This window comes from Trachemys scripta, chromosome 3, assembly GCF_013100865.1.
Source record: "Trachemys scripta elegans isolate TJP31775 chromosome 3, CAS_Tse_1.0, whole genome shotgun sequence".
NCBI lineage: Eukaryota > Metazoa > Chordata > Testudines > Emydidae > Trachemys > Trachemys scripta.
In genome coordinates, this window is record NC_048300.1 from 104,033,831 (window position 1) to 104,055,278 (window position 21,448).

General features: G+C 41.2%; 1 protein-coding gene across 7 annotated transcripts in view; it reads left to right on the plus strand.

Annotated features, from left to right (window-relative positions):
- AHI1 (Abelson helper integration site 1) overlaps nucleotides 1–21,448 on the plus strand; it is a 184,167-nt gene that overhangs the window by 156,599 nt on the left and 6,120 nt on the right. For all 7 annotated transcript variants that reach the window (XM_034765595.1, XM_034765598.1, XM_034765599.1 and 4 more), the window contains one exon: nucleotides 17,559–17,638. In XM_034765595.1, the coding sequence (XP_034621486.1) occupies nucleotides 17,559–17,638 (80 nt within the window). The remainder of the gene's footprint in view (nucleotides 1–17,558; nucleotides 17,639–21,448) is intronic.

The following is a 21,448-nucleotide window of genomic DNA, read 5'->3' on the forward strand; positions in this document are numbered from 1 at the left end:
GGCTTTATATATATATATATATATATATATATATATATATATATATATATATATATATGCTAAGAATGGGATAAAAATACAATATTGAGAATATTATAATACACCTCTACCCCGATATAATGCAACCCGATATAACACAAATTCAGATATAACGCGGTAAAGCAGTGCTCGGGGGGGGGCTGCGCGCTCCAGCGGATCAAAGCAAGTTCGATATAACGCGGATTCACCTATAACACAGTAAGATTTTTTGGCTCCCGAGAACAGCATTATATCGGGGTAGAGGTGTACCGTTATATATCTGATGCCCTCCCTGGTACACTGCATTCCATTCTAGTCATCCTGTCTCAAAAAAGATACAGCAGAGAGAAAAGAAGTTCAGAGAATTAAAAAATGGTTAAATGGAGAAAATTATGAGTTAGGAGATTGTGTAAACTGTTCAGAAAGTTGTTTGCATTGTTGTTGTTGCTGGGTTGGTCCCAGGAATATTTGAGAGGCAAGGTGGGTGAGGTAATATCTTTTATTGGACTAACTTCTGTTGGTGAGACAAGCTTTCGAGTTTACATAGAGCTCTTCTTCAGGTCTGAGCTCAGTGTAAGCTCAAAAGAGGTAATAAAGGTAATAACACCGCTCTACTCCTACTCAAGATCCCCCCCATTTATGTATCCAAGGATTTCATTGGGCCTTTTGGCCACAGTGTTACTCTAGGCGAGCATATTCAGATGAGTATCTACCATGACCCCCAAATCTTTTTCAGAGTCACTGCTTCCCAGGATAGAGTCCCCCCTCCTGTAAGTGTGGCCTAAACCATCATACCTCAGGACATCAGCCAACCACTAACTAGGGAATCCTAGAAAGAAACATCCCTATGGGCAGGTTATGCTTTAACTGTTGTTCCCGTAGTTTTTGCATACTCCTCTGAAGCCTTTGGTAGTGACCACTGTCAGAGAGAGGATACTGGACTAGATTGACCACAGCTTGATGTCCTGAACTAGTATGGGAATCCCTGTGTAATAGCAAGTACACAGCAGTTATTCTAGCTACTTTTTATTTTTTCCCCTAAACTTTCTAAAGAAGTCAATAAATATAGCATTTATTAGAGAAGATCAAATAGTGCCAATTATTTTTCATGGGAAATTTTGGTGAAAAACTTTGTAAATATCCTATGAATATTACCCCAAAACAAATAAAAACAACGAACACCCAAACAAAAAACTACCACCATTATGTGAAAAATTTTGACATTTGAATATTTACTGAAATGTTTACATTAGCTTGATTTTTTTTTCACTGAAAACTAGAAAAATATGATCAAAACTTTTTGGGGGGGGGGTTGGCCCCAAAAACACCTTATTTCAAAAATGTTTAGACAGAGTTTTGACCAACTCTACCATTTATGTGCTTTTTGAGAAATGCTCAGATATATAAATCAATTCTGATTACAAGTACTGTTAATATGAGAGCCATCATAAGTGTGATTGTTCTCTGATATTTTTAAGTCCTAACTGACTGATGGGTGCGCCTTCAAAAAAAAGCAGGTGAAGATTAATGGGATTTGGGTCACACAGGATTCCACATATGGCTAAACCCTTCAAAAAAAATACTACTGAGATGGTTTGGTTGCTGGCAAGAGACAGTTTAAATGTATTACAATCATCAATCTGAGCCCTAGAATTTTAGAATGAACTAATACAATCACATCAGTGGCAAAGAATGTTACTTCTTAAAGACCACTTTGGGTCCTGCAAATATGGACCATTTTGTTGCAGTCTTAGATCCACTTGTATTTTTTGGGAGGGTATCATGACTTTCTACTGTTCACTTTGTATAAATAATATAACAACTGGATGTAAAACTTTGTTCTCCTGCCTTTTGAATTACTTAACTCCTTAGCCACAAAATTAGCTCATATTCATCTTTACTTACAACATACATCTAACTGCCAATATAAAATCCTTTCAGAATTTTCCTGGCCTACGGTTACAGGGCTCTTTTTATTAAACAAAGTTTAGTTAGGAACCCCTTTTGTTATAAGCACTTGTGAACTTGCTCTGCTCTTGTGGGAGGAGAGGGGCAGTACTAATCATTCTCTAAATCTATGTTAGTGTTATTCTGAAAGTTAATTATGTGAGGTTGACCAGAACTTAGGATAAGCACTCTTTATGTTTATAAATCTAAATAAACAAAAATAAATAATACTCTTCCCTTCTCCACCACCAGAAGCAGGTATTCCCATCAGCTCTCTAAGGCCCCAGTCTTGCAGTTGAGTCCATGTGGGCTGACCCCTGAAGTCTCTGGGGCTCTTGATGGTGTAGGGTCCATCCTCCTGGGTGCATCAGGCCTCCTAATTGAGAGTGATTGGAAACATTATTCAAGACTATTTTGACATATTATGGCTGGAGTTTTTCAATGAATTTCATCCAAAATAGAATATAATCCTCTCTCCCTTGTGCCTTTTCTCAGCTGAACAAGGAAGTACCTCCATGACTTAAGTTCATGGCCTTCTAACATTCATGTTTAAACAGAACAAAAGATTTGGAAGTTCATGGAAGTTGTTTATGCATTTTGAAGAGCCAAAGAAGAGGCTGAAGCCCCACAAAAATGTGTTATCCAATCAGATCAGAATGTGTTTCAATAATGCCTATAATGCAAGGTCCAGCCTTGTCCAGTACTCTTAAAGTTCTGTTCTTCTAGAAGCAATGCCACCTCCTTGGCTGAGAGAGATTGTGCTTCCCTAGAATAGATCTGCAAAGCCTCTGAGTGATGTTGCACACAAATTACCACTAGACATTGCCAATGACAGACACACCTCAGCAAATCCAGTTCTTGACAGAATAGCTACATCTCTTGTTCTTGGAAAAATAATTGTAATCTTTTCTGAAGGAAATGATACTAAGATCCATCCAGAGAGAACAGACATTTTTGTTACCTGTAAATGGTATTTCTCTGATGGACAAGATAAGACCCTAACACACTCCACCTTTTGTTTTTAATCTGTTATGATGCTATCTTTAGATATTCAGTTCTCTTGTCATGCTGAAATGTCTCTATTCAGAAGTAGCCACTGTTACTAAACATTTTAATTTGCACTTTTCCAGTTAGATTATTCACTCACTAGGTTTGAGTGGGGAAGGGGCACACTTTTCTCTCTAATCTGGTGTTTTCAATTGTTTTCTAACTGTACCTGAGAATTGAGCTACAGCAAACTAAGGCCACTTCACTCCTGAATAATGTGCTGTAACTTATATGCATTGACTTCACACCTTTAGCTAATTTGCCATAAGTCTCCTGAGTGTCAAAAAAAAAAAAAAAACGAGGAGTACTTGTGGCACCTCAAATGCCACAAAGAGACTAACAAATTTATTTGGGCATAAACTTTCGTGGACTAAAACCCACTTCATTGGCTGCATGCAGTGGAAAATACAATAGGAAGATGTATATACACAGAGAATATGAAAAAATGGCTGTTGCCATACCAACTCTAACAAGACTAATCCAATTAAGGTGGGCTATTATCAGCAGGAGAAAAGAAAACTTTTGTAGTGATAATCAGAATGGCCCATTTCAAACAGTTAACAAGAAGGTGTGACTAACAGTAGGGGAAAAATTAGCATGGGGAAATAGTTTTTACTTTGTGTAATGACCCATCCATTCCCAGTCTTTATTCAATGCTAATTTAATGGTGTCCAGTTTGCAAATTAATTCCAATTCTGCAGTTTTTCGTTGGAGTCTGTTTTTGAAGTTTTTTTGTTGGAGAATTGCAACTTTTAGGTCTGTTATTGAGTGTCCAGGGAGGTTGAAGTGTTCTCTGACTGGTTTTTGAATGTTATAATTCTTGACGTCTGATTTGTGTCCATTTATTCTTCTGCATAGAGACTGTCTGGTTTGGCCAATGTACATGGCAGAGGGGCATTGCTGGCACATGATGGCATATATCACATTGGTAGATGTGCAGTGAACGAGCCTCTGATAGTGTGGCTGATGTGATTAGGTCCTATGATGGTGTCCCTTGAATAGATATGTGGACAGAGTTGACAACAGGCTTTGTTGCAAGGATAGGTTCCTGGGTTAGTGTTTTTGTTGTGTGGTGTGTGGTTGCTGGTGAGTATTTGCTCCAGGTTGGGGGGCTGTCTGTAAGCGAGGACTAGCCTGTCTCCCAAGATCTGGGAGAGTGAGGGATTGTGGGTTGTAGATCCTTGATGATGCGCTGGAGAAGTTTTAGTTGGGGGCTGAAGGTGACGGCTAGTGGTGTTCTGTTACTTTCTTTTTTGGGTCTGAAACCCTGAAACCTGAGTGTCTTCATGTAGACATGGCCTTAATATATTCCATTACCTAATTCTTTGTGCTTGCATCCTACAATGCTAGTTGAGTCACAACAGGAAACTGCATCTGGCTTTAGTTAGGGAGGGTACCGTGAAAAGGTGCCACTTACAGATGGTGTGAAACTGATAAGCACTCACTGTTAAGTGTTGAGACCATGAAGTCTACGCTCTACGCAGCCTGATCCTCACCATCTTTAAGTCCCTCATTTTATGAGGAGAGATGAAAGAAAAGAAAAGCTACTGCAGGGCTTGGATGGCAGTAGCAAGAGCAGATAGGAACAGGCCAGCTTCTCCTTCCTTCCCCATTGCTTGCTTCCTGGGCCCTTGCAGCCTCTTACTGAACAGGGCTGAACTATTTTGTGGAGATTTTTCTGCAGATGTACAACCAGATGAGAAATGACTTGGAGCTGTGACCCCCCAGGCTGACAGAAGCTACTGTAACCCATTTCATTCCAGTCAGGAGTGTCTTGCTTCCCTGCCTCTTGAATTGTAAATGCTATGGCATTCATAGCTGGAGAATCTAAGTGCTAACTTAGGGTTGGCACTAAACAAAACCTCATCATAAAAATATCTTTTACAGGGAAGAAAAAAATTGAGTTCCACATCTCCACTGTGTTTGAAGCCCTGTGCTTTACTAGATATACAAAACTGAACTGATAGTTTCAGAAATATATATGCCAGGGTAAGTCTAATTTAAAAACATCAGCTGTCTATACAAATAATTTTGGGCCATACTACATACCAATAAAGAGACCAGAGGGACAAGAAAACTCCACAGGATTCACCTTACCGAGTTCCCTGCCAATTGTCCATTCAATGGGGAAGTGTTTAAAGGGGCCCAGAATGGAGAGAAATAAGGCAGAATTAGCAGGAAGTGGTGGCATGGACTCCTCCCAACCTTGTCTCCAAAACTCATGACATTTTCCACAGGAGCCATCTACTTGCTTCTAGGCAGAAAGAATATATTGCCATGGAGAGAAAAACTTCTTCCCCTTCCAAGCAGGCATGGAAGGATCTGCACTCAGAGGACCCACACACACACTTAGATCTCTGGGAGATGATCTAGGTCACAATCTGCAACTCATAAAACTTAAATTGTAGTTTAGGGGAGGAAGGGATGGTCTTATAATTGAGTATAGGTTTGTGAGCCAGGAGACCTAGGTCCTCTATTTAAGTCTGTGCTATGGGCTTTCTGTGTGACCTTGGGAAAGTATCTTCTGTTGCCCCACCTGCATTATTGGGACAATAATACCTACCATAGAGGTGTTATGAGACTAATTAGATTGGAAAGCATTTTTGATCCTGGAATGGAAGGTGTTATAGAAATGCAAAGTATTTTTTATTATTATTCCATCATACTAGACTGGGGGTGATCTCTCCTAGTGAACAAATGGCCACATCATTAAATTAAAAAGTAAATAAAAGGAAAAAATATCCCTTTACAGTTGGCACTAATTGGCAGTCCTATTGGCAATCTCTGTCAATAGGCAAAGGATTAAATGGGCACAGAGGCACTGGTTGAGGGAGGGCAGAATGAGGGAACTTGCTGTCTGTATCATATGGTATGTGTTCTGTGGATAGAAAAACTTCAAACACCTGTGTTAGCAATCTGACATCAAGAAAATCCCAGCCCCAGCAATTGCAAATTAGTCATTTGATTGTTGGAATCTGGATTGCCTTGATCACTAATACTAAGTATGGTAGAATGTTGGACACAATGAGTCTCAATTGACTTCAAGTTATGAAGGAAAATTGCCTTTAATGGCCTATGATAAATGAAGGTAGTCTTTCTTATAGTCAGGACTGGTAGCACCACCTATTATTAAGGTTGCCTAAAACTTCCCAATGAACTTAATAGGCAGCAGATTTAAAACAAAAATAAACAAGTACTTCATCACACAATGCACAGTCAACCTGTGGAATTCATTGCCAGGAGATGTTGTGAAGGCCAAAAGTATAACTGATTTCAAAAAAGAGTTAGATAAGTTAAGCAGATTAGGTACATCAATGGCTATTAGCCAAGATGGTCAGGAACACAATCCCATGCACTGGATGCCCCTGAACCTCTGACTGCCAGAAACTGGGACTAGAAAACAAGGGATGGATTACTAATAATTGCCCTTTCTCTTTATAAGCCCACTGAAGCATCTAGCACTGACAACTGTCGGAAGCCAGGATACTGGGCTAGATGACAATTGGTCTGACCCAGTATAGCCATTATTATGTTCCCATTATAAAACCTTGTTTTCAGTTGTTTATGACTTTGCCAAACGTTAGCTATTTGGGTTGAAATTTTCCATGCTCGATGTCTGCTAATATATATATATATATATATTTATTTTACTTCAACCAAAACAGTTCAGTTATTTCTGACAACAAGGAGAATGAGACTAAGGAAAAATATATTATTTTGCCCATGTTAAAAATTGCTTAGTAGAGACTTGCTAGAGCTTAACAGCTAAAACCTCAGATGATTCCATCTTCACGGAGTATGCTTGAGCCTCTCACATATTGTAGTGCTGACCAGACTGTGCATGCGCTATCCCCACAGAGCAACAAAGAATACACTCCAGCCCAGGGCTATGGAGGCTTAGAAGGACTTTCCCTGTAATGGCCACTCCCAGTTGTTCTGACCTAGGGTGGGGTTGAGCACTGGAGCTGAAAAGCATCCTGTGCTCTCAGTGACCCCCTGCTGGCACCCAGGCAGTGAGAAAAAGAAAGCTGTCTGATTCAAATATAGAGGGGACAAAAGCCAATCTGGGGGAGTGAGGAAATAGTTTGGGACAAGAAGTCTGATAAGACTGGGACAGAATCATAGGATTAGAAGGGACCATAAGGGTATCTAATACAACCCCCTGCAAAAATACAGGATTTGTTGTGTCTGAACCATCCAAGACAGATGGCTCCAGCCTCCTTTTGAAAACCTCCAATGAAGCAGCTTCCACAACCTCCCGAGGCAGTCTGTTCCATTGCCCTACTGTTCTTACAGTTAGGAAGTTTTTCCTGAGATTTAATCTGAATCTGCTATGCTGTAGTTTGAGCCCCTTGTCCTGCCCTCTGTGGCAAGAGAGAACAACTTTTTTCCATCTTTTTAGTGCAGTCTTTCCAGTATTTGGAAACCGCTATCATACCTAGCCTCTGTTTGCCAGAGGATGGGGATGGACAGCAGGAGAGAGATCACTTGATCATTACTTGTTAGGTTCACTCCCTCTGGGGCACCTGGCATTGGCCACTGTCGGTAAACAGGATATTGGGCTGGATGGACCTTTGGTCTGACCCAGTATGGCCTTTCTTATGTCCTTCCTCAATTTCCTCTTTTCCAAACGAAACATACCCAGTTCCTTCAGCCTTTGCTCATATAGCTTGTATTCCATCCCTTTGATCATCTTTGTCGTTCACGTCTGGATCCTTTCCAGTTTCTCCGCATCCTTTCTATACACTGCTGACCAAAACTGGACACGTTAATTCATCTGATGTCTAACCAGCACTGAGTAGAGTGGTATTATCACTTCCCGTGACTTGCATGCTAGACCTCTGTTAATGCACCATAAAATTGCATTTGCTTTTTTTGCAACAGCATCACATTGCTGACTCATGTTGAGGTTGTGATCCACCACAATTCCCAGATCATTCTCAGCAATGCTGCTGCCAAGCCAGTTAGCCCGCATTCTGTATTTGTGCATTTGGTTTTTCTCCCCTAAGTCTAGCACCCTACATTTGTGTTTGTTAAATTTCATTTTGCTGTCTATAGCCCAGTTCTCCAACTTATCAAGATCCCTCTGAATTTTAGCTCTCTCCTCGAAAGTGTTGACAACTCTTCTAGCTTTGTGTCATCTGCAAATTTGATCAGTAGGGATCTGGCCTGCATTCCATGTTCCTAGATGATTGGGGGAGAGAAACAGTGATTTAGATTTGGCGGTCAGGCAGTGGACTGGGAGCTGGAGGGTCGACTGGGACTGGCTGGGCAAAGAGACTGTGAGCCAAGGGGGGAGCAGCTGGGACTAGAAGCTGTGTTGGGGGAGACTGGGAGCTAGTGAAGGAAATGGGGGTGGGACCAAGAGCTATTTGGCTTTTGGCGGGGATAGGAGGAACGCTCATGCCAGATGAGGAGATCAGAGTTGGATCTGGAGAGAGGTGAAGACTGGGAAGGCCTGGAGAAGAAGACTTGGACTAGGAACCAGTTGTGGAAGGGAGGTGGTGGCAGGGGAAGGAGAATCTGATAAGGAGCTGTAGTATGGGGGCAGAACTGTCACAGACTGGGCAAAGAGACTGAGACATGGAGTTAGGGCAGGGGAAAGTCTGAGATTAGATGAGGAGCCCAGGGAGGAAGACTGGGCATGGAAGCCAATAGGGGGAGAGGAGCCACAGATTGGATGAGGAGCCAAGAGGGGGGAAATGGGGCTGCTGGGCAAGGAGACTTGCACTGGGGTGGGATGAGAGACCTGAGGAGTGGAGAGTGGGACAAGGTGCCAGGTATGGAGAAGAGAGAGAGACTGGGACAAGGACAGGTTGGAGGGGACAGGACAGAAGAAATCAAGCTTTGGGGAAACAGGCAGAAGAATCTGTGCCCCCTAGAGGATGTTGCCCCTACAGAGCCTGGAATGGAACCTAAGATCCCTGAGTCTGTCTTCCTCTGCTCTCAGCAACTATCTGTGAAACCCATTGGCAAAATGTGTGTCTTATCCCGCTCTAGTGCTGGTCTCCATAAAAGATGACACCATAGTGCTGCTATCAGTTACACCCTTAGCTGAAGTGGCAGAAGCCTTTGCTCTGTATCTAAATGTTCCAAACCTGCTGATGAACTACAGGAGTGTTATTATGGTACCATATGATGGAATTTGTTTTTCAGTTTGTGTACATACTCATATTGGTAGCCCATGCCATATTCCATGCCGCCACATCTTCACTGCTATTTTTTACCTGCGCACACCAGCACGGAACCTCATTAATTTCTCATGAACAACAGGGAGACTGATTAGATTACTCAGCTTTGAAAGCATTTTGTGGAGACAGTAATGAAGTCTTTAATTACATGAGGTTAGTTAGACCTCAGTTGTATTCAAGGTATTGGAACAAATTTTGAAAGAGAAAATAGTTAAGAACATACAGGTATGTGAGATAAAATACAAAATGGTTTTACAAAAGGTAGATCATGCCAGACCAGCCTGATCTCTTTCTTTGAGAAGATGGATTGATATATTTTTATTTTTTTTAGACAAAAGAAATGCAGTAGATCTAATCTACCTGAATTTCAGTAAGGCATTTGATATAGTTCCACATGGAAAATTATTAGTTAAATTAGAGAAGATGGGGATTAATATATGAATCAAGAGGTGGGTAAGGAACTGATTAAAGAGAGACTACAAGTCATACTGAAAGGTGAACTGTCAGGCTAGAGGGAGGTTATTAGAAGAGCTCCTCACGGATCAATCTTAGGACCAATCTTATTTAACATTTTCATTAATAATGTTGGCACAAAAAGTGGGAGTGTACTAATAAAATTTGCAGATGAGACAAAGCTGGAGGTATTGCCAATGTGGAGGAGGAGCGGAATATCCCAAGCAGATTTGAATGACCTCAAAAACTGGAGTAATAGAAATAGGATGAAATTTAATAGTACAAAAGTGAAAGGTCATACAATTAGGGACTAACAAGAATTTTTCTTATAAGCTGGGGGCGAATCATTTGGAAGCAACAGAGGAGGAGAAAGACCTGGGTGTATTGGTTGATCACAGGATGACTATGAGCCACCAATGTGATGCAGCCATGAAAAAGACTAATGCAATCGTAGGATGCATCAGGTGAGGTCTTGCCAGTTAAGATAGGAAAGTGTTATTACCATTGTACAAGACACTGGTGAGACCTTTGTTATAATTACATTGCTCAGGGCTGTGAAAAATCCACACCCTTGAGCGACATAATTATGCTGACATTAACCCCCTGTGCAGACAGCGCTAAGTCGGTGGGAGAGCTTCTCCAGCTGAAATAGCTACCGCCTCCTGTGAAGGTGGAGTTATTAAGCTGACAAGGGAGCTCTCTCCCGTCGGCTTAGACTGTCTTCACCAGATGTACTACAGCACCGCAGCTGCACTGATGTAAATTTGTAGTGTAAACCTTCCCTCAGAAAGGCCAGTTCAAACTGAAACATGTGCAGAGAAGGGCTACTAGGATGGTCAGAGGAATGGAAAACCTACCTTAGGGACTTAAGGAGGTTGACTTGCTTAGCTTTACAAAATGAAGGCTGAGGAGAGATATGATTGCTTTCAATAAATACATCAGAGGGATAAATACCAGGGAAGGAGAGGAGTTATTTAAGTTAAGCACCAATATCGGCTCAATAACAAATGGATATAAACTGACCATCAACAAAGTTAGGCCTGAAATTAGATGGAGGTTTCTAACCATCAGAGAAGGGAAGTTCTGGACCAGCCTTCCATGAGGAGCAGTGAGGGCAAAAAACCTAACTGGTTTCAAGACTGAGCTTGATAAATTTATGGAAGGGATCATATGGAAGGGATCACCACAATGGCTGGTGGCTGATCTGCTACTGCTTGTAACAAATATCCCCAACAGCTAAATATGGGACAGTAGATGGCGATAACTCTGAGTAACAACAGACAATTCTTTCCCAAGTGTCTGGCTAGTAGGTCTTGCCTACATGCCCAAGGTCCAGCAGGTGATCACCATATTTAGGGTTGGGAAGGAATTTTTCCCTCTGGTCAGATTGGTAGTGGCCCTGGTTTTTTTGTTTGTTTGTTTTGTGTTGGTTTTTTTTCTCCTTCTGCAGCATGGGACATGGGTCACTTTCAGGTTTAAACTAGAGTAAATGGTGGATTCTTTGTAACTTGAAGTCTTTAAATCATGATTTGAGGACCTCAGTAACTCAGCCAGAGGTTATGGATCTATTACAGGAGTGAATGGGTGAGGTTCTGTGTCCTGCACTGTGCGGGAGGTCAGACTAATCATAGGTAATCACAAAAGTCCCTTCTGGCCTTACAGTTTATTATTCTATACTATTTTTTCCACATGACTCCAGCCATATTTACTGCACAGGATGGATGTGCCCTGGAGATGGATGTTGTCTGTGGGCCCTGTATTCATTTATTTCAGAAGTTGGAAGATGTATAACAAATGGGGCAGAGTATTGCAGGAAGAAGAAAGATGGTCTCATGCTTAAGGCAGTTGAATGCTGCCCTGGGAGAACTGGATTCTATCCCTGCCTCTGCCAGAGTCCCTTTGTGATGCTAAGCAAGACACTTAAACCAAACTTTCCAACGGGTGGTCACTCAATGTATGTTCCTCCTTTTCTGGGTGCCTGACTTGAGGCTCGAGGGTCTGATTTGCAGAAATGCTGAGCACTCACAACTGCAACTGAAGTCAATGGGGGCTGTGCTTGAATATATAAAGTGCCATGTAACAGTAAAGTCTCTGAAAAATTAGGTCATAGACATTTCAAATTGGGCACCCAAAATTAGTGGATACTTTTGATACTTTAATCTCCCTGTGCCCCAGCGCCCATCTGTAAAATGGGGACACCACCATCTCACCTCAAGGGGTTTGGTGAAGATGAATAAATTAGTATTTATGAAGCACTTGGATCCTATAGTGATGACAACCATAGAAAAGCCAATGAGGAAATTAATCGTTCTGACTTCATAGCAGGCTTTGAATAATATGCAGTAAATAAGGCCCAAGGCCACATATTGAACAATGAGGATAAAACAAAACGTGGAATAGTTGCTTATTAAGTGAGCACTGCCCAGCCTGTGCACTGAATGAGGCAGGAGTGCTGTTGGAAAAAATAGTACGTGAGCATGTAATGAAAAACTACCCGAATGTATTTGCACAAGGGGGTGGAATTAAGGCTTCATTCTAGCATTTCCTAACCCTTGAGAATTTGACTTTACAACTTTAATACCGTTCACTATTATTTTTGGAAGAAAACTTAAAAGTATCTTATTGGAATTGTCTGTGATAAGGAATAGGCTTTAATTGATTATTGATGCTTTCCCCCTTGTTTCTATAAGGAGAATAAAAAATAGCTTATTCCTTAGACAAGTTTTCATTATGTGCTTCCTCTGCATGGCCAATAACTTCCTTTCTAAAATAGGAACTGCTCTAGTGTTACACTCCATTTAGAATTTCTGTGATTCTGTAAACACTAAACAAATTCAGGATCACTCCACTGGCAAGTGGGAGTATCTGAGTGCATTTGCATATCCCGTTATAATCTTTACTATCACGGGATTTATCTGTTTTCTTTGTATCATCAGCTAGTCCTCACCAGCACAGAACCCTTTTAATTCCCCAGGAACAACAGGAAGACCACTTGCTTGCAGATTACTCCGCTTTTAAGTTTAACAAAAATGTGATTTTTAAAAATATGAAGAATACTGTATCAGACAGAAGTATGATAGAACGTCAGTGATCAACACTCGGGGGAAAGGCCCACTGTAGATCGGTGAAGTTTTATACTAGAGAGTTTTGAGTTTGGGGAAGAGACATCAGCATTGAGGGCTAATTAGAATTAATATATATTTATAATGTATTTCAGGGAGCGACCAGGGGTGATGGGGGTCTTGCCCCATGTCTCATGGAGAACTAGACGTTACCCACACCAGTCGTGACTCTGGCAGAATCTCACTTGGCTGTTTCATTCTGAAAAACTCAACATTCAGTTTTTGGACTAGGTTCGCATTTTGCTGCAGTGCAGTTTAGTCAGGTTCTCCTGTCTTGTAAAGCGAGATGTTTGATTGCAGTATTAACAGAGTTAGGAGAAAGATTCCAGTATTAAAGATTGTTGTCTTCTTTTCCTTTTTTGAAAATATGGAAGATGAAAAGCCTTAACTACTTTCATGTGAGAAACTCCAAGAGAATGACCTGGCCCAGTTCTGACAATAAGAAAAGGGAGTGTAAAAAGGAAAAAATAAACATCAGGAAGGTGTGAACATTGAAAAATGTAGTAATCACTCATGGTTGCACTCCATTGTATATCGTTATCAGACAGTGACAGTATGTTTCCTTCTTTTGTGTACAGTCCCAAATTTTATATTATGTTAATGTAGATTTATGTGTGAATTTAACACAGAGAGGTTTTTTTCTGTCATAAGCAGTACTCTTACACATTCATACACTGGCTGGGTATGGTATTTTCTAATGCTGTGATCCTGTCTCCACTGGCCAAGGAAACTGTTAGAACCTCTTCACAGGTCATGTGTGATGATGGCTTATGTCTGAACGTGGCTCTTGTTAGCAGCGTGCATACATTAATTCCTTGGCCATTAGGGGCTTGATACTGCTCCCATTTAAGTCGATAGTAAAAGTCCCATTGACATGGAAGGAGCAGAATCAAGCCGTAGAAGTAGGAGCTTACACGTCTGTTTGTTTACTTTGCTTTAATTAATGTTATAGGAAGCATGATCTAGTAGTTTGATTAAAGTCCAGGACTGGGACCCAGGAGATCTGCCACAGACTTACCATGAGGCCAGTCATTTAACATCCATGCCTCAGTTTCCCCAGCTTCGGAATATGGATGATAATACTTGAACTGGGGAGTTGTGAGGCTTAATTAATTAATGTTTGTGTAGGACTTTAAGATCATTGATGGAAAGCTTTATTATCCCTGCTGATAAAACTTGTGGATGACACAAAGACTGGCAGAGTGGTAAATAATGGTGAGGACAGCACAGTCATAGAGTTATCTGGATCACTTGGTAAACTGGACCCAGTCAAACAAAATGTATTTTAATGCAGCCAAATGCAGTTATACATCTAGGAACAAGGAATGCAGGACAGATCTATAGAGTGGGGAACTGTATCTTGGAAAACAGTGACCCTGAACAGGATCTAGGAGTCATAAAAGACAAACAACTCGACATGAGTTTCCAGTGTGATGTTGTGGCAAAAAGGGCTAGTGTGATCCTTGAATGTATAAGCAAGAGAGTAGGAGTAGGGAGGTGATTTTAACCCTGTATATGGCACTAATGAGACTGATACTAGACTATTGTATCCAGCTCTTAAATCCACATTTTAAAAGGATTTTGAAAAATTGGCAAGGGTGCAGAAAAAGACACAAAGATGATTCAAGGGTGGAGAAAATGCCCCACAGTGAGAGACTTAAAGGAGCTCAATCTGCTTAGCTTATCAGAAAGAAGATTGAGAAGTTACTTGGCTACATTGAATAAGTACCTATAGGGGGAGAAAATATTAACTACAAAAGGACTCTTCAATCTAGTAGAGAAAGGCATAACAAGAGCCAATGGTGAGCAGAAGCCAGACAAATTCAAATGAGAAATAAGGTACAGATTTTTAGTACTGAGAGTGATTAACCATTGGAACAAATTACCAAGGGAAGGTGGATTCTCCATTTCTTAATGTCTTCAAATCAAGACTGAATCCCTTTTCTAGAGGATATGCTTTAGCCAAACATTAGTAATTGGGCTCACTACAGGGTGACATTAAAGGGCCTGTGATTTACAATAGGTCAGACTTGGTGATATAATGTTCTCCTCTTGCCTTAAATGCTATGAAATTATTGAAGAGTAAAGCGTTGTTATTATTATTATTTCATTTTATAATAGTGAAGCTAGCCTAAGTTGTACTTTATAATAAGATCATATTGCCTTGAAGGCAATATTTGTTTTCTCTTATTTGTTTAAATTAGAGATGGCATGGCCATGATATACCTATTAGCTCATACAAACGTTAATCACCAAGTGGCAGACTATCAGAAGTTGTCGTTTCTTTCTTGACATCTCTCCCAGAAGGTGCTTGCTGACTTTGAGAGTGCTGTTTCCAATAGTTACATCACTGTGTCAGCCACTCAGGAGGATCTGAAGGGCATTTTCCCTCTCAATATTATTGGTGGTTCTAGAGAGAGGATTTCAAAGGCCTGGTCCCCACTTAGTCCGGACTTCGGACTAAGGTACGCAAATTCAGCTACGTTAATAACGTAGCTGAATTCGAAGTACCTTAGTCCGAACTTACCGCGGTCCAGACGCGGCCGGAAGTCTCCCCCCGTCGACGCCGCGTACTCCTCTCGGCGAGCTGGAGTACCGGCGCCGACTGTGAGCACTTCCGGGATCGATCCCAGAACATCGATGGCGTGCCGCCGGACCAGCCGGTAAGTGAAGACTAGCCCAAAGAGAGTAATTTCAGAGAAAATGGCACCTGGCTATTTCCTGGAGAGATGAGGGTTGAGAGTGAAATGTGTGATTTACGGGCAGATAAGAGTTGCTGGGTAGGTCCATCTCTAGTGTAAATCACGGGGTGTGGTGGGGTGAATTTAAGAACTAGAGTTGTTTGAAATGCCCCCAATAAAACCCAATGGAATGGGTTTTACTTAGTTTCATTTTGAACTCAAAACGTAACTTAGTTTTGTTAAAAAAATAAGCTTGGTCCAGGTTTTATTGGATGAGTTCACTTTAAGGCCACGCTTCTCATAATCTACCTGGAAAAACTTCTTAGCTTTAGAAAATATCATGTTTTCAACTTAACCCCTCGCCCTCCTTCAGGCTCTAGTGTTTGACAATCTCCATGGAGAGCACTATCCAATTTTCAGAGATTCGCCTGTTGTCTTTCTGCACACCCATCTCATCCCAGAAAGATTTTTCTAGGGTGCAGAGCCCTGTCAACCTGCAGCAGAGAGACAAGAAAGCTTCCTGTTGCCACCATTGTGGTGTTACGCGTGGAATAAGAGATGCCCCAATCTCCTTTGCATGGTTTTTTTAGCTAACCATGTAAGGCACTGTGGAGCTTCTTAGGCCTAAATGTGTCTAACTGCAAACAGAGGTGCAATTGCAGCTGCGGTGAACATACCCACACTAGCTTCACTGTGTACAACCCCGCCTGGAACCCTGGGTATGTACTCACGTTGCTAGCCTGTGCCAGGGTTCATGCCAGTGCATAGTCGCTGCTAGATTCAAGCTAGTGAGGGTATTCCTACTCAAGCTGCAGTCACACCTCTGATTGTCATGTGGAATTACCCCAAGTGTACATCTATACTGCAGCTGAAAGTAATTCAGAGCTCAGTGGATGTACATGTGCTAGCTCTGTTTGAGCTAGTTCGAGCTCTGCTTGAGCAGCTAGTTCAAGCCACTGCAGCCACACTGCTATTTTTAGCATGCTAGCTCTGTTTGAGCTAGCATGCTAAAAATAGCAGTGTGGCTGCAGTGGCTCGAACTAGCTGCTCAAGTACCATCTGAAATCCTCGGTACATACTCAGGGGCTACCCTAAGCTGCTGCCCATGCTACCATGACCATGCTGCTGTTTTTCGCACATGAGCTTGATCAGAACTAGTGTGTGTACATCTGCCTGAGCTGTGGTATAGGCTTAGCCTACAGGTCAGTACTTCAGTTGTGGGAGTAAGTGCTGCATGGTGAGATGTATGTGTTGCATACCAGGACAGCTTTTCTGAGTAAGATTTGGGGAGAGAGAGTGAAACAGCAGGCTTTCCGGTTGTGCTCTCTTCTCTCCTTCATGAAAATTCAACAGTAAAGAATGGGCGCTAGAGGCCTGTGAAGACTCCAGGAGGAAGAGCAGGCAGTAGAGTCCTCTGCCGTGGAAGACTTCAGACCTTGGGTGGAGGAAGTTGCAAGCCACATTGAGTCATTCCTTCCCACTCCTAAGAGGAGTTCTTGTGATAAAGGAGTGTCCCAGTCCTATTAGAGTAGAGGAGTTTTATGGATGTGAAGTGCAAAGTGGGCTGACACTCACTGGTTTCATAGAAAACTAGAGAATTTTGCATGAATTCACTGTGAGTTTTGAGTCTGTCCAAACCCTAACCTCCAAACAAACCTGAAGAGATTTGGACCACTTTGAACAAAATCTGCAAGGCTAGGTTAACAAAACCCCTATGAAGTGAAGTAGGCAGCTTTTTCAGTAGTTAAGGGTGTGATGGGATGACTCCTCAGTATTCTTTAGTTACTAATTCAATATCTGAAATAAATTTAATCCCTTACAGACTATGTGCATTTTAAGATTCATTCAAGCAAAGAATCATAACCCGTTGTTTTTGCCACACACCTGAAAACTGTCTTTGTTTGCAAGGAGTTGTTAAAGCAGGGGGCTGTTTCCTTGTTTTTAACCACATAGGAGTGAACACTTCATGGCTGATAGACATTCTTTTTTCAGACTGGGTATATTCTCTCCTTATTCAGGAAGCTGGTGGCTTTTCAATGTACATGTGTTAGCCCCATTGTCTTTCTTCTTTCTACCTTCCTGCTTGTTTTCTTTTGCAGATGTCAGCAGTCATCACCAAGTCAGGGGACCTGAAATTTATCTCAGAGCATGACACAGATATAGACTCACCTGTGACACAGTAAGCAACAAATCATTCAAAGCAATTTGCAGTGTTACTTCTACAACTGCTCTTAGGAAACTGAGATATTGTCTGGGGGGGAGGGGGATGGGGGGTTGTTTTGTTCTTTTAAGCGAGACAGCAAAAAAAGAAGTTAAATTTAGGATAATTGGTCTAGAGAAGTGTTTAAGAAAAATAAAGTGAAAAGGAAATAATGGTTTGTTGTACTTTTTTGCATAGGTATGTTACAGAGATACTGTAAGGAATATAGTGTAAGGGAATTGAGCTGTAATCCAGAGGTGCAGGATTGCCATGAAACATCCCTCAGCTCTTTTGATTAACCCATATTGTTATGAGCTGCCAACTACTTTTTGCACCTTCTAAGAATTAATTAATGTAAATTGAATGAGTTTGTCACATGTAAGGAAGACAAGCCAGCCAGCATCTTTACATTTGTATTGTGTGTGTGTGTGTGTGTGTGTACACATATATATGTAGCTATACAATGTGTGAAACTTTGAAATAAATAAGATCTAAACATTTTGCACAAGATCTTCCATATGGATGCTTAAATACTTGTTTTTCCATGTCATCTTCATGTTATCCTAACCATTATTTGAAGTATTTGCATTCATTTATTTTTGAAGAATACCTAGAAAATACTTGCGTTCCTTGTCATTAAAGAGCTGATCATATAATAACCTATCCTTGAGTGTTAGAGATGGTTTTATATCTCTAATTTTAACCATGTCTCAAAACCCTCATTGCTAGGGTTCCATCTTTGTGTCTAGATTCAGAAATAAATGGTGAAGGGAAAGGTTGCTTAACGCTCATGTGCCATAAGAAAGGGGGCTGTAAAACTACACCGTGACACAATATGAGGTTGCATTTTGAGCATAATTGTATTAACAGGATTGTGTTCAAGAAGAAAATGAATGGTTTAGTAGGAGTACACACAAATTTGATGCAATTTTTTAAAAACAGGACTCGGACCACAGTATGACAGGACTGCATAGTTAAAACTTCAGTAAAGGTGATTTTTTTTTTTTAGCGTCTTCAAAGTAGTGTAGGAGTAGGGATTTATAAAATATGGAATTCACAAAGAATATGATCTAATTCAGGGTTTGGGGAGCATTACTAGGTATAAAATGTTCATTTAAATGAGAAATAAACATGTCATGAGAGTAGGTCACATTAGCAATCTGGTTCAGATGCTGGATCCTATGAGGGAAATAAAGAGCCTAAGAAATCTTTCAACTGCAATTCAGAAAGATGTTGGATGCCTGAGTCATCGGAATTTAAATTCTAGCAGTCCCTCTTCCTGAGCAGCAGGGAGTAGGAGTGTCACATAGATGCCACTCCAAACATGAGAGGGACTGAAGGACATGCTACTCAAGAGGGGGGAAAGACAATAACCGAAAATGTGGAAATGGCAAAGGTGCTTAATGACTTCTTTGTTTCTGTTTTCACCAAGAATGTTGGTGGTGATTGGATGTCTAACATAGCGAATGCCAGTGAAAATGAGGTAGGATCTGCATCTCAGACAGGGAAAGAACAAGTCAAAAATTACTTAGACAAGTTAGATGTCTTCAAATCACCAGAGCCTGATGAAATGCATCCTAGAATACTCAAGGAACTGACTGAGGACCTATCTGAGCCATTAGCAATTATCTTTGAAAAGGCATGGAAGACGGAAGACAGAAAAAGGGCAAATATAGTGCCCCTCTATAAAAAGGGAAATAAGGACAACCTGGGGAAATACAGACCAGTCAGCTTAACATCTGTACCTGGAAAGATAATGGAGCAAATAATTAAAAAATCAATTTGCAAACACCTAGAAAATAAAAAGGTGATAAATAACAGCCAGCATGGATTTGTCAAGAACAAGTTGTGTCAAATCAACCTGATAGCTTTCTTTGACAGAGTAACAAGCCTTGTGGATAGCGGGTATATCTTGACTTTAGTAAGGCTTTTGATATTGTCTCGCATGACCTCATAAACAAACTAGGGAAATACAACCTAGATGGCGCTACTATAAGGTGGTTGCATAACTGGTTGGAAAATCGTTCCCAGAATTACCACTTTCAGCTGCAGTATAGATGTACACTTAGGGTAATTCCACATGACAATCAGAGGTGTGACTGCAGTTTGAGTAGTTATCAGTGGTTCACAGTCATGCTGGAAAGGCATAACAAGTGGGGTCCTGCAGGGATCGGTTCTAGGTCCGGTTCTGTTCAATATCTTCATCAATGATTTAGATAATGGCATAGAGAGTACACTTATAAAATTTGCCGATGATACCACGCTGGGAAGGGTTGCAAGTGCTTTGGAGGATGGGATTAAAATTCAAAATGAGCTGGACAACCTGGAGAAATTGTCGGAAGTAAATAGGATGAAATTCAATAAGGACAAATGCAGAGTACTCCACTTAGGAAGGAACAATCAGTTGCGCACATACAAAATGGAAAATGATTGCCTAGGAAGGAGTACTGCAGAAAGGGATCTGGGGGTCGTAGTGGATCACAAGCTAAATATGAGTCAATAGTGTAACGCTGTTCCAAAAAAAGCAAACATCATTCTGGGATGTATTAGCAGAAGTATTGCAAGCAAGACATGAGCAGTAATTCTTCCACTGTACTCTGTGCTGATTGGGCCTCAACTGGAGTATTGTGTCCAGTTCTGGGCACCACATTTCAGGAAAGATGTGGACAAACTGGAGAAAGTCCAGAGAAGAGCAACAAAAACGCTTAAAGGTCTAGAAAACATGACCTATGAGGGAAGATTGAAAAAATTGGGTTTGTTTAGTCTGGAGAAGAGAAGACTGAGAGGGGACATAAGTTTTCAAGTACATAAAAGGTTGTTACAAGGAGGAGGGAGAAAAATTGTTATTCTTAACCTCTGAGGATAGGACAAGAAGTAATGAGCTTAAATTGCAGCAAGGGCGGTTTAGGTTGGACATTAGGAAAAATTTCCTAACTGTCAGAGTGGTTAAGCACTGGAATAAATTGCCTAGGAAGGTTGTGGAATCTCCATCATTGGGGATTTTTAAGAGGAGGTTGGACCAAACACCTGTCAGGGATGGTCTAGATAATACTTAGTCCTGCCTTGAGTGCAGGGGACTGGACTAGATGACCTTTCAAGATCACTTCCAGTTCTATGATTCTATGTCATTACTGTCCTGTTTGGACAGGCAGCAGTGCTGCACAGAAGGTTAGTTCTCAGGCTTTGCAGATGCTGAGGCCATTTGAACCTGATAATAGGAGAGGGAGAGACACTCCAGCTCAAAGTCTGCTGCTGCACCTTGACAGGAAGGAGCTAATTTAGAAGGGAAGGAGATTAAATGAAAAGATGGGCAGGCAAGTTTTGTACAATGCTCCTTTCTCAGGGACACATTAGGGTTTTTTAAAACTTTAGTTTGCTTCTTGATGTTTTGCCTTTTCTAACATCATGGGGAGAGCTGCTTTTGAGCCTAAAACAACATTCTTCTCGAGCTCCTGTGCCATGAAAGAAACAGGAAAGCAGCCAGTTGTGCATGTAAATATAGCTGCAAAGAAAGAGAGAAGTTATTCCACACAAAAATTCCCATTGTAGACAAGAGTTCAGTCATAAGAGGTAAGAACACAGGCAGGATTCAGGAGATTGATCTGTGGGTCAGAGTCCTTGAAAATACAATATCTGGACTGGATGCCAAGATTCATGATCTCTTAAGACAGCAGTGCCTACCTTATTGAGACAGCACGGAAGAATAATGTCGTTCATTCATTTCCTATTGTTCTTCGACTAGCCCCTGCATGTTCCCACTCATGGGATGTGCTGGAGTGCAGCTCCTGA